This window comes from Strongylocentrotus purpuratus, unplaced genomic scaffold (genome assembly GCF_000002235.5).
Source record: "Strongylocentrotus purpuratus isolate Spur 01 unplaced genomic scaffold, Spur_5.0 spur5_scaffold_4, whole genome shotgun sequence".
NCBI lineage: Eukaryota > Metazoa > Echinodermata > Echinoidea > Camarodonta > Strongylocentrotidae > Strongylocentrotus > Strongylocentrotus purpuratus.
This window is the reverse complement of record NW_022145610.1, coordinates 9,518,994-9,533,061: the sequence shown is the minus strand read 5'-3', so window position 1 is coordinate 9,533,061 and position 14,068 is coordinate 9,518,994. Positions and strand designations below refer to the sequence as shown.

The following is a 14,068-nucleotide window of genomic DNA, read 5'->3' as shown; positions in this document are numbered from 1 at the left end:
TCAGGTCTTACATATTGATGAGCTGTTTGAAATTAACTAGGAGGTATGCGCGTATTGGGGAATGTGGCTTGCTGCTCTACTTTTTTAAAAAAAACTTCCCACGACATGTAATGAGTGTTTAGTGTACATTATATGGGACGTACAGTGATAGATGGAAAGTTATTTCAGTATATTCAAAATGACTTTTAGGTAACTCCTTTTTCCTTCCACATCATCAACATTCATTCATTTTATTTCATCTACATTAGTTCATGAAATGCATTCGAAAAATGAAGAAAAAAAAAAAACGAAAATAACCCGTTAAAGCGCGGAAGCTTTAACGTTTCATTAAAATATTAGACAAAGAAGACGATTCATTCGGACGATTCGGGCGACTCTTAATCATTGTCTGAATTCTCAAAAATGTTTCTTTATCCGATAAAAAGTCACACTTCGTAGGGGAAATAAAATTACCGACATAATACATCTCACCGACTTCAAACTTCTACATAAATATAGTATACTAAGATCAAGCAAGAATACCGACACAGCAACAAAATTATCTATGCGTATCTTTCTTGCTCCCTCGACGTGGCGACTCCACCAAACATACCCCTCTCTCTCCTTCTCTTTAATCCCCTTTTTCTTTTGCTCCTTTTCTTTCTTTTTCCTCTTTTCCTTTCTTTCCTCTCCTTCGTCTTTGTCTTTTTTCTCTTTCTTTCTTCTCTTCTCTTTCCTTTCTTTCATTTATTTTCCTTTTCTTTCCCTTTCCCTCTCCTTTTTCCCCTCCCCCTTATCTCATTTTTCCCGACAGCAGCGCAATTTTACCGACAATATCTTGACAGGTGGGGTTGTCGCACCCCACATCCCCCTTAGCGACGCCCTTGGTTGTAGAGAGTTAGATTATATACAATATTCAAGCTTTTCGTAACTATATAATATTGCACGATTTTGTTTTTCTCCTCATAAGTAAGGAAGTAAGATTTTCAAGATTTAAAGTCAATTAAGATACGATTTTGCGACCGTAAAGCATTATGCAAACCGTGGCGTCCCCTTCATTATGTCTTTTTTTAAAGTAGGCCTATATTTTCTTTTAAGCTTTGATAATTTTTTAAAAATACATCCCCCTAATCTAGCTAAAATATTTCCCCCGCTCCAGTGGTGACAAAAAAGGGAAACATAACACACACATAATCCTATCGTAATTTGTCCCCCTTGTGCGAACCCCCCCCCCCCCCCCCCCCTCAACTGATAGTCAAACTTAAGAAAGTTTACTTTGGTGACAAGACCATATATATTATAAGGAAACCACCTCAGCCCCCCCCCCCTCCCCGAAAATAAATATTAAGGTCCGCTACCTGAATGTCCGAGTTGTCATCATAAAGGCGAAGGCGGCGGGTGTGGGGGAGGGGGGAGGGGGGAGGGGAGGTGAGCTTGAGGATGTTTCATGATTCAAATATTATTGATTTAAATTCTCAATCATGTTTACAACATTGGATAACAAATTTCAAACCTACTTAAAAACAAGACAAATATTTAGGGCCATGTATCGCCTTAGGGGTGTCCTCCGTCCAATATTTCCATTTGTTATGAGCATTTTGAATATTGCTTAGGCCTATTTCATTCTATGAATAAAAACCCTCATCCCGTATTATGAATAGCGACCCCCTACTCCTATTATGATTAGTAACCTTTTATGAATAGCGACCCTCATTTCGTATTATGAATAGCAACCCTCTACTCCTATTATGAATAGCTCTTCTTCTATTATGAATAGCGACCCTCTTCTCCTATTATGAATAGCGAACCTCATTTCGTATTATGAATAGCGACCCTCTTCTTCTATTATAAATAGCGACTCTCTTCTCCTATTATGAATAGCGAACCTCTTCTCCTATTATGAATAGCGACCCTCATTTCGTATTATGAATAGCGACCCTCATTTCTTATTATGAATAGCGACCCTCATTTCGTATTATGAATAGCAACGCTTTACTCCTATTATGAATAGCGACCCTCATTTCGTATTATGAATATCAACCCTCTACTCCTATTATGAATAGCGACCCTCTTCTTCTATTATGAATAGCAACCCTCTACTCCTATTATGAATAGCGACCCTCTTCTACTATTATGAATAGCGACCCTCTTCTCCTATTATGAATAGCGACCCTTTTTTCTATTATGAATAGCGACCCTCTAATCCTATTATGAATAGCGACCCTCATTTTGCATTGTGAATAGCGACCCTCATTTTGCATTATGAATAGCGACCCTCATTTCGTATTATGAATAGCGACCCTCATTTTGCATTATGAATAGCGACCCTCTTTCTGTGTTATGAATACCGACCCTTTTGTAATATTATGAATAGGGACCCTTATGAATAACGACCCCGATTTCGTATTATGAATAGCGACCCTTTTCTAATATTATGAATACCGACCCTCTTCTTTGATTATGAATAGCGGTACTTATGAACAACAACCCTTATGAATAATGACCCTTTTCTCCAATTATGAAAAGCGGACCTTATGAATAGCGGTCCTTATGAACAGTTGACCTTATGAATAGCGGTCCTTATGAATAGCGATATTGACCCTTACTATTAAGGTATAAAGCTTTCGGTTGAGTAGGCCTACTGCATGATAAACAATCCTAGACGTAATGCAAGCCTCAGAACCACCGCAAAAAACTATAAGATCATCGTAGTCTTATAGAAGGAAAAAAAATGAGCAAAACAATACCGAAACAAAAAACGACAACAAAAATACTCCAAAACCGCCGCATTCTATATATATTATAAGATCCTCCTGTGATCACATTTTCAAAGAAATGGCAATCATATTGGATATTGCAATGTAATTAAACACCATCTTCCTTGATATGGGTTCTAAATAATGATAGAATACTGATAAATCAGAATTCTAGTGCACTTAAATCTTGTAGTTAGAATAAAACCCGAATCAACTTCAAATCGTAGACAATCCTACTACTGACGTCACTGCGATACTGAGTCGATTTAGCTGGTCCCTTCCCAAGAAGTCTTGAAATCCTTTGAAATTTAGATTTTATTAATCTAATGACTTTTCAGATCATATTCCATGAAATATTTTACAAGAAAATTTATATCAAATGCTATTTCGAGGGAGTGTCGTGGCCGAGTGTATTAAGTCGCTTGACTGGAGATGTGAAGGTCGAGGGTTCGAGGCCGACACAGCACCCCGCCCCCCCCCCCCACTCAGAGGTCGGAATGACCGCATGCGTGTTGCCAAAAGGGGGGTCTCCAAGGCAGGAAAAGCCCGCGAAAAGCCCGCGAAAGGGGGTTCGGAAATGTTGGCAGTCCTCAGATAAGGGGTGCTTTCAAAAAGAGGGTACGAGCATATGCGTACACTAAATAACACTGAGTGGGGGGCCGGGCACAGCACTAATATCCTTTGGCAAGATATTAACCTGCACTTCCTACTCTCCACCCAGGTGTTAAATGGGTACCCGGTAGGATGTGACCGTCATTGTAACGCCTCGCTTGAATGCTCCCCAGGGAGTGGAGATTGTGCACAAAGTGTGTACGCGCAAGCATTTAATCCAATGAGCGGGGTAAACGTTTATCTGTATAGCTCTTGGAGACATGTAGTGTTCGGTGGGCTCTACATTCGATATGTAGGACTTTATTGTGAATTACGACAACTTATGATTAGCGTTAAACCATCTTAATGTCATTAAGATGTTTTGAATTTAATTTTTACCCTTTAACTTACTCTCCTTGCTCGAAACAGGTTTACGTCCACTGCTCAATCCTGATCTGTGACGACAACGACTCGGGCTCCCGCTGCGCTCAGGGGTGCATATCACGATCTCGTCGTAGTCTGAAGAATACAGGCTTCCAGTCCAAACTCCACACCATCACGAACGGACCGCTCTCTGATGCCTCCCGCTCCCAAAGGGCTATGTTGCTTGATAGCGTTTATGATTTGTAATGTTTCGCTTCGGCATGATTAATTGACCCAGGTTTTTCGGTCAAATGTTTGGAGGAATCTGCTTTGAGTGATTATATATCCCCTGCTTCAGTTATTGATCCCCTAATTTCAATTCATTGTTTCTTCTTCTTTTTGCCCGTAAAACTTAGATTTTGTGTGATAGCCAAACAAAAGTATATAAGAAACCTTTTATTAGAAATATGAAGCTTAAAACCAATGAATATATACCTCTATGAGTTTGTGTTCTATGCTTTCCCATAAATTTCTAGACTTAAGTTCTTTTTTCTTTTTTCATTTAATATCCGTAATGTTGTAGTCAATGAGAAATTTTAGACGGTGACATGTGCTTGTTTCATTATTTTGTGCACATAAAACTTTGATTTTGTGTGATAGCCAACCATAAATATAGAATTGAATCTAATTTAGCTTGAAGTAGGGAGCCTAAAATGAATGCATATACACCTGTATGAGTATGTGTTTTAAGCTATCCCATATAATTCTAGCAAGGTCTTCTCAAACGTAGATTTTTCTTCTTTTTTCTTCTTTCATTTAATATTCGTAATGTTTAACTCACGTATTCAGTTGCGTTCTTGTTCTATTGTCTATATTAATAATGGCACAATCTCTCTACATTGTTGCTCCTTATCACAGAAGAAAAATAATTCATTTGCTCTTTTTGTTGGTATTAGTAGTGCGTAGGACCAGTGGCGTACGCAGGATTTTTTCAAGGAGGGGGTTTTAAAATCGGGCCAAAAATTCGAAGAAATACGAAGCCTAAATTTTTTTGGGGGGGTCAAAAAAAAAAATCGCAACGACTCAGCCAGCCGCTGAATAAGCGGGGGGGGGGGGGGGGGGGGGAGGGGTTTTTTTGTTTTGTTTTTGTCTCGAAATTTGAAAATTTGACATTTTGTTCCGTTGGGGTGGGGGGTAAGGTCACCTTTTTTAGGTCAGCCATTGGCTTAATTTTGTTTTTTTTAAATAAAAAAAAAAATCTAAAGGGGGAGGGGGGTTCACAAAAAAATACACAAAACATACACATACAAAAAACTCAAACTTAACCCTGCGTACACGCCTGCGTATGACTATAAATGTCACAATTTTGGTCTTTCTTGTTTTGTTTTGCTTCTGTTAAGTATAACTCGATCGCAAAGAATTTCGAGAAATTAACTCAATATCGCCTTTCGAGATCACGTTCAGAGTTCGTAATAATGTCATTGTAATGTTCACAAACTCTAAGGTGACGCTCAGGGCTATTGAAATCGCTCTAGGTTGATTTCTCGAAAGTCTTTGCGCTCGTGTTGCATGTAGATCTTTCAGCTATAGAGATTGAAGGTAAAATGATTCGCCTTTTGATATGTGTTTACTTCGGTGCAATATGATGGGTTCTATTTTTCTCACCATTATCTGACGTCAAGTCTATCTTTTTTTGTCAACTCGCATTGGAATCGAAAAGAAAATGAATATGTTATCAAACATGTAATGTATTTTAAGATTATTCATGAACAAAGATGTCTTCCATTCACCTAGTGATAAAATCCATCTGATAATTATGTCTCGCTAAGCTCGTGTCTTAAGCATAGGCCTACTCTCACCATAATACTGGTTTGTACTTCATTATCTTTTTAGTCAACATCGAATAATTCATGTCGAGAAACCTTGGTTTTATTACTGTGCCTCCAAAACCTAAGGTGACAATATTTAAGCATCATATTTTTGGCTATTGATCTATTCATCAACTGTTATTATTACCACACTATTTCTTTGGCCGGTATTTTTTAATGTGACCTAACATTTAACCGTGGTTAAAAAATTTCCCAGTTGAACACCTACACTGATTTTTGGATTGGCAATCTCTTCATCCCGTACTATTGTTCAACCAAATTATTGACATAAAAAACAGCTATCGTGCAATAAGTCATCCTTTTGCCTATACCTAAGTCTAAATGCATGAATTCGTTTTGTCACACAGTAGATAATGTATACACAATGGAGAAATATATTCTTTGTGCTCCCTTCATCGGGGGACTACTCCATTTAAAGCAGAGGAGTGGAAATCCATTCTTTTTTTAGTCATATCAGCGATCACTGCATTAAGAGTTGAATCCACTCCGAAATGTAAAGGAGTCTACTCCAATGTAGTGGTTTGTAGTACTCTATTGAGAGTGAATTCAACTACTCTAAATGGATTTTCACTGCTGTATCTAGAGAGTATTAAGTTAGGTCATGATTTAATTTGGCCCCCTTTCAAGAACAAGACCTTTATGTTGAGAAGTGTGTTTTTCTTCGTTCGATTGGCTATATTTTCTGAAAAATCTTCACTTATTGCATAACTAAATGTTTCACCATTCATTTTACTTAATACATATTTAAATGTATTTATTACTTTACATTCCTTACCTGATTTCTAGGTTACTTTAAACCAATTATAAAATACCTTGTCCACCTTACTTCCTCTCAAAGTATGTACTAAGGCGTAGTTATTGGCTCATTAAATAATATTCTGCATTAATCTGTCGCATGTCTTTGTTAATTTATGTACTTGTAGCAGACTCCCCCACCCCTTCCCCTGTCTCTCTTTCTCTCTCTTGATCTACTTCATTCTCAAGCTCCTCCCCTTTCTCTCTCAACCATCATTTCCATATGTTTCCTTCTACACATCTTTTACTGCAAATTGCTTTCTCCCCCTCTATCCCTCTCTCTCTCTCTCTCACCTTCTCTCTCTCCCTCTCTCTATCACACATACACTCAAACACCCGCACACAAAGATACACAGACATTGCCACTTTCTACCTCCTTAATTTGTCAAACGCATTTTCACTCTCCTTCCGATCTTTCTGTCTGTTTTCTGTCTCTTTTACTTTCACCTTTATACGGAAACGTCAGACGAAAATGATAAAAAAAAAACTGTGTAGATAGGAGTGTGATGAGAGAGAAAGTTTAAGATTAAAGACTGATCAGTCCGTGCAGTACAATACTCCGTTTTCAAACTACAAAGTAATTACGCACATATTGATCAAGAAATAACACACCAGTATAATAATTGTTCATTTCTTCTGTAACGTAGCTGCTTCATGTATCAGAATACATGGAGAGTTCTGCGAAATATTCAGTTTTAAAGTGATATCTGTTTGTCCGTGGTTCTGGATAAAGTAGGTAAAATGAAAATGTAGCACTGTCCTTTATTAATCATTGGCCCCCATCTACTTATATATATATATATATATCAAGTTTGTTTATTTATTTCATTTTCATTAAAACACAGCAAATGCAAATAAACATACAAGTATATATATATACATACAAGGAATGGTCAGTTATCACAATGGTTTAAAATGAAATTGGAAAACTAAGGAAAAGCCCAAGTTGGCTTTGTATAAAAAGTTCCCCGAATATTATAATTTATGTTATTTATATTATTTAGCATATATGAGTTAAAAATATCACAAAATACAAGGATAAACACAATAAAAAGACAAAAAAAACTACAAAAACATGTATAAACTAATTTAAAATTGGAGGAGGGGGGGGGGCGAAAAGGTTTGGAAGGTAATTTTAACGATACTCAGAATAAAAGGTCAGTTTCATTTTTTGTTTAAATATTGAGCTGTTTTTATATAAGTGTTCCATATGTTTGGCAAAGTATTTCTTACAGATTTTTTTTTTTTTTTAGAGAATGAACTTTTTATTTTCCATAAATGAAACGTGTTGCAAAGCCGAGTGTATATGTGTATGTTTTGGTATGATAATCTTCATCAGGCTATTCACTTTGATTGTTCGTTCTTTGGACAGAAGAAAGACGGACAGAGACAGATAGAACAGGCAGTGTCTTGTGAGACGTTCTCATTCACGGCACATTCGATCGTTTAGCATCGTCGGTGACCTTCATTCAACCAGTCAATAATCTCCTGAATATACTAGATGCTTTCAAGCTTTAGAACAGGCTCCTTCCTCAATTGAAATCATCATCAACAAGAGAACAATTCAAACAGAGTTTGAAGACATATCTATTCTGAAACCATACGCATTCACTAAACTCACACTGTCACTGCTTGGATGGCATCTCACAGTGCTATAGAGGCGCTATGTTACTTGCAATTATATACCTCTTTTTAGAAATCTAGCCATCTGATTGGTCGAAATTGGAGTTGTGATTTTAGCCATGCCCCGCCTACCAGTCAATAGTCTTCTGAAAAGTGCCCTCATACTGCAATCCTCATTGAAACTTTCAGTTATTTTTCCAGCAAAGATTAACAGACAGTGTCTCAGATTTTCTGTGATGTTTTATCCAATCTTTACTCAAGAAAAAGGATAAGGTAGGAATTCTTGGTAGATTTTTGTGTCAATTCGATATATAAAAGAGTTATCGACTGCTTTAATATTCGAGGACTGGCTGTTTCTATACTGGCTCGCCTCGGGGTGATAGCTGCGGATGCAACTTCACCTTAAGCGTATAAAAACATCCAGTCCTCTCGTAGCAGTCGATATCTGTTCTTATTATAAAAGGAAACTCAGTTGTTGGATTTAAAAGTACCTCTAAACCATCCACAAATTAAGCTTGGTTACAAATAAAAAGCTTTTAATCAAAATCTGGTGTACTTTTTATTTACTTAATACATGTCTGTCATAGGTTCAGTCAACACTATTTAAGATATATATAAAAGTATCGTGGTATAAATTTGGACTGCATTATGTCATATACTGAGTGTTGCACATATTCAATGCACCTGGCAATAAACTCGACTTTCAAAAAAAATAACGATAAATTTTCAAGTGAAGTGGACATATAATAGTAGAATCGTATACACTCTGGGTAATTTCATAGTAACAGAATGACGCAAAACACTTATTTCCTCAACACCAAAATCTGTTTTCCTGAAATAAAAGGTTACGAACAAAAAAAATATGATTACATAGCCATTATCTGACTCATCATTGAATGATTCATCTTTACAGCTGACATATTTTTTAAATTATGATATTTACTATTTGTGGTAATGGATTGACACGAAGATGTTTTTCTATAAATACACATAATAATCATCTTAACAAATAAATTTCTCTTTATTGATATAATTTTCAATATTCAAATCGACATTTCTTTTGAAGAAGTGTACAGCAACAATGTGCGGAGGACACAGCAGTCGAATATAGGCAATTCTGAATGTATATTCCTACTTTGAAAATATAGATTTACATTACATCTAATAACAAAGGTTGCCAAAGTATTTTTGGCATCATTGCAAAACGGGGTAAAAATATACAAACTCAATTTTTCATGCCATAAGAATAGTATCAAAGCATACTTTGTTTCACAAATGCAAGAACTAAATGATCGAATAAAAAACACTCGACTGAAGAAAAAAAAGTATAAATCAAAATAGGAGAAATCACCTTGTGCCTCATCAACTAATATGGATGAACATGTCAATGAGTTACTACACAATTCACACAAGATTTCTTGAGGCATTACAATAGGGTATTGAAATCCCTCTAAATTAGATTTTGTAAGTGAATTCAATCAAAGGAAGACCTACCTGAAAACAGCACGAAAGAAAATTTGTTTCTGAAAATTGATCTATTTCTAAAGAATATGATTTGAAAGTATTTGAGTTTCCACATTATCTTCATTGATTGTACATTCAAATAATGTCAATTTTCCTATAAAATGTGAGATAATCAAAATATTGCACCAAAAATATGTACATGCTTTCTCTCACAGATATTTTGGCCTTTTCACTGAATGAAAAAGGCCAATTTGTCTACAAAAGTAGCTTTTGTACAACATTTATATGAAATTTCAGTTTGGAAATAGAATTCCACATATTCGCCTCACTCGCTAGATAATGTGTAATGTAATTTGAATGCAGCATGAGTTGGCTACCTGACATTGCGATTTTATTTGATTTAAATTCAATAGAATCGAGGGAATGCAATAATATCACAAAACCTCTATAGTATGTAACTGCATTTCAAAAAGAAGACAAGAGTAAGGTATTAAAAAAGAACAGACAAAAGACATGAAAGTGGAAATTGTGTACGTTCAAGTAATATTGTTATAAACAAGTTGGTTAAAAAGACTACCCTGATTTGTATAATGTGTAAAGTTAGGTCAGATTTAACTGCTAGATCGAGGCTGTCCTGCCCCAAAAGGGGCCAACTCCCTCATAATTACTCGGATATACTTGCCCATAATCTTAGTCTTAAGTTAGAAGATCGAGGCTGCCCTGCCCCAAAAATTGTTCCACATCCCCACAATTTCATGGATATACTTGCCCGTAAACTTAATCTTAAGTTAGAAGACATTCCTAAGGTCATGATTGAGAACAAGTGGCATCAGAGGATGAACTCCATCTCGGTGACAGCCGTCACATGATGAAGATGATTGTTAAGCAGGTGTCGGTCTTGTCAACGTGACCGAGTATGAAGGAACTAGGCATTGTAATCATTATTATGTTAATAAACACAACATCACAAGACACTCATTCTGATTAAAAGGAAGAGGTTTCTAAAAATGTCAACATAATTATAGAGAGGGGAATGGCTCAGAACAAAACTAGAGACAGCAATGGTTTGTAGTATGTAGTTTTAGTTATTGAGATACATGTACATTTCTTGAATATATTGTCTGAAGCCACAAAGGCATTTAACCCTGTGTTAAATGATAAATGTTAAGGCCCTTATGGCTTCAAACAGACTATAATATTATCCATGCAAAAACTATTGGAAATCTGAACTGTGTCATTATTACAACACTACAATGAAATTGGTGCACAATTTCTTATTTGCTTCTTTATTTCAAGAAGGAAAGCACTCCTTCACTATGTAGGAAAATGAGGTTACTCTGTACATATTTTAATTGACCTTTGATGAGTGTGGTAATTACAAAAACAGAAGTCAGAGGTTATCTGAGGTCATATGTTATGGTGATTCTAGGCATCGTGATCGAACACTATCTAAGAGGTGCTACAAAGTTATCAGGTATTTGTATATAGATCCAATAACATCATCAGTGCTTAAAAGGCATTACCGGGGTATATAACATTGTACAAAATGTAAACATATATATGTACATGTACTTCACATAAATTGTGGGAAATTGTATTTCCCCAACAATGGAAGAACCAAAGCAGTTGCCTTAATTTTATATCATACATAATAATTTCCCTCTCTTTGACCATCAAGAAATATCACATCACAATAAAAGATAAGTAGATTAGAAATTACGCATAGAAATCACACTATATCATGTACATACTGGTACATATATCTACAAGTATGAATTTCTATGACAAATAGATTGCAATTCAAGTTCAAGTAAATAGCGATTTTCTAAATACCCCATGGAGAGTTTACATATTATCCCATTGTAATGTCTGTCCTCTTACATGGGTTTTATTTTGTGTACATTGGCCCCACTGTACTCTGAAAATCAATTTGAAGTGTTGGTAATTATCAATTGTATTTAAGAGGAATAATTTATAGTATATCAAAGTTCATATTTATGTAAACCTGATGGAAAAACGTATTCCTTGGGTATCAAAAATATGTTGTCATCAAAATACCAATATAAAAACTACAGATATGAATGAATCTATGTCTTTCTGTCTCACATATCAATTAAATTTAACAAAGCTCAAACTGTGTTTCCACAAAAATTATCTCATGCCTAAAGAAATACATCATTCTAAAATCCATGATTGAAATGTTAACAATGTTGCCATATTCTTTTTTTAAAGAGAATTTACTAAATGATGAATAATATCCTGATCTTCAAAGTGTGTATTTCAAATTTGCAACACATCAATAAGTTCTATGAAAGATTGTTGACCACCTTAAAAATAAGAACCAGTTAAAATAATCACCGGCCAATATTTATGTTGGTATAGATGTTTCCCTTAGTGATGAGATATTGCCACAAAGTCTAGTATGGATCCATAGTTTAGATGTGAAAGTTGAATTGTGATGATATGAATAAGAAACATGATTTTATTTCTGTCTGCTCGTGTAAGCCACAGATGTTGAACTGCGCTGGATTGTACAATATATCTTAATGCATTGTGTGATATCATGTACATAAACTTTTGGGCAAATCTCTAATGTACCTTTATACTCAAAAACCTTTTGAAATTCAGCCCTTGATTTACACTGAAGAATTCTGGTGATGGAAAAAGGTAGTACCCGGTATGTAAAAATCTTAAAATTTCATTTCACGAAAAAACGTGTGATCGTCTAAGTAAATAAATCACACATGACCGCGTCTTACCAATCATTTGATTAGGATCTAGGAGTGAGTTGTATAAAATTGCTTTATGATAGTTTCTCACAAAATAAATGAACAGTTTCATAAGCAGCTGTGTACCTGTATATTAATACCGGTAGGCAGAATTCAAGAATTCCATTAAGGTACATCCTGCCCATCAACATCTACATGTAACCCTAATATGGTCTGGTGAGAGACAGAAGGGAGTTAACTATCTGGACAAGAATTTAGTTGTATTGTATTGTATTGTATTGTATTTATTTTCCGTCATTTAAAAAATACATCAACATAATTATATATATATATATATATTTACAATCATAAAGACACACATATAAAAAAAAAGAAAGAAAGACGGAGGAATGGCCCTACTCAGCGTTGTTAGCATAACAATGCTGGTTTACAGAGGGGTCCCTAGAAGTGAGCAGTTAATGCCCTCCTGGCTCTCAGCAGACGATAAGTTTTCTGTTTATAAAGGGGGGGCGGTATGATCATATACATCTTCAAAATACAAACAAAAGCATGCTATCACTTTCATGCTGTGTATTTCTTTTAAAACTGTTTATGTACACGTATATCAGCTACTGGGTAATATTTCATTACAGACTGTACAACAAGACTACTTCTATCTACATTGAAAGTGATTTACAGAAATGGTATACTTCTTCTATAATGACAAAGGGGAAAGCATTCTAGATCTACAACATCATTTGAACAACATTTCATGAATTTAATGACTTTGGTTTGGTTCCGGCTATAAATGGACACAATTAAAATAGGAAGTCCATGAGCTTTTCATTGGTTTCAAACTATAAAAGGGAAAGTATAGGCAAAAAAAAACATAATACAAAATTTAAACACACCTCCTACTCTTTGGTAGTGCAAATCATTTGCCAACAACGTACGTCATCACATGTACTCTACTAAAAAATAATTGCAAACACTGTTGATATCATACAAACAATAAACATAAACAAGATAAATAAGACTGCGCTCTAATATCCCTCCGCCTACATGTAAATTCATTGATCAATGATCCTGTGACCTTCAACATATCTGACCCCACAGACCCAAATGCTTGTCATTTAATTTCTTTAGTGGTTTTACATACTTGAGCGCAGTCTGGTCAACATTGGTTCAAATTTTGTTCAATGAGCACAGTAATAAGATATTTTCTGGACTTTGTAACACTTTTATGACCTGTGACCTTTGACCTCTTAAACCCAAGATTTAATCAGTTCACCCTGCATGCTCATACATGTTTCATCTAAGTTTGGTTTGAATTGCTTAAATGCTTTTCCTACCATTGCGGTAACAAGATATTTTATTTTTTAGCACTTATACAACCCTATGACCTTCGAACTTTGACCTCTTCAACAAAAAATCTAATCACTTCATCCTTCGCTGCTCATACATCCTCCATTCAACGTTGGTTAACATCCATTCAATAGTTCTCAAGTTATCACAGGAACCACAGTAATGAACAGCAGGACAGACAGACGGATAGATGTACAGATAGACAATCCGAAAACATAATGATTTCAGCCCTCAGTGACGGAGGCATTCAATTTCTAATGTACCGGTACTTTGGTTCTCACATAAATTTCATTCACTAATATATCAATATTAATACCATGCTTTTATAGAGCATATCACTTTCACATTGTCCCTATTCATTGGTGAATGGACTATGGCAAGAATTTTAATCAACAATGAAGGGGTGCTATTCTGCTCTCTGCTCTTTGTTTGACTTCTAGGAAATCACACCTAGATGAAATTTGCTTCTATCTCACCTATTGACATTGTATAAAGACATTACTGCAAACTCTTCTTCCTGAATGTCTTGCTACAT

The 14,068-nt window shown here is 35.5% G+C and overlaps 1 protein-coding gene across 1 annotated transcript in view; it reads left to right on the top strand.

The window, feature by feature from the left end:
* Window positions 1-4,053, top strand: part of LOC584472 — a 29,658-nt gene extending 25,605 nt beyond the window's left edge. Inside the window, exon 13 of the mRNA XM_030998221.1 lies at window positions 3,756-4,053. Within this exon, the coding sequence (XP_030854081.1) occupies window positions 3,756-3,956 (201 nt within the window). The 3' untranslated portion in view covers window positions 3,957-4,053. The remainder of the gene's footprint in view (window positions 1-3,755) is intronic.
* The last annotated feature ends 10,015 nt before the right edge of the window (window positions 4,054-14,068 follow it).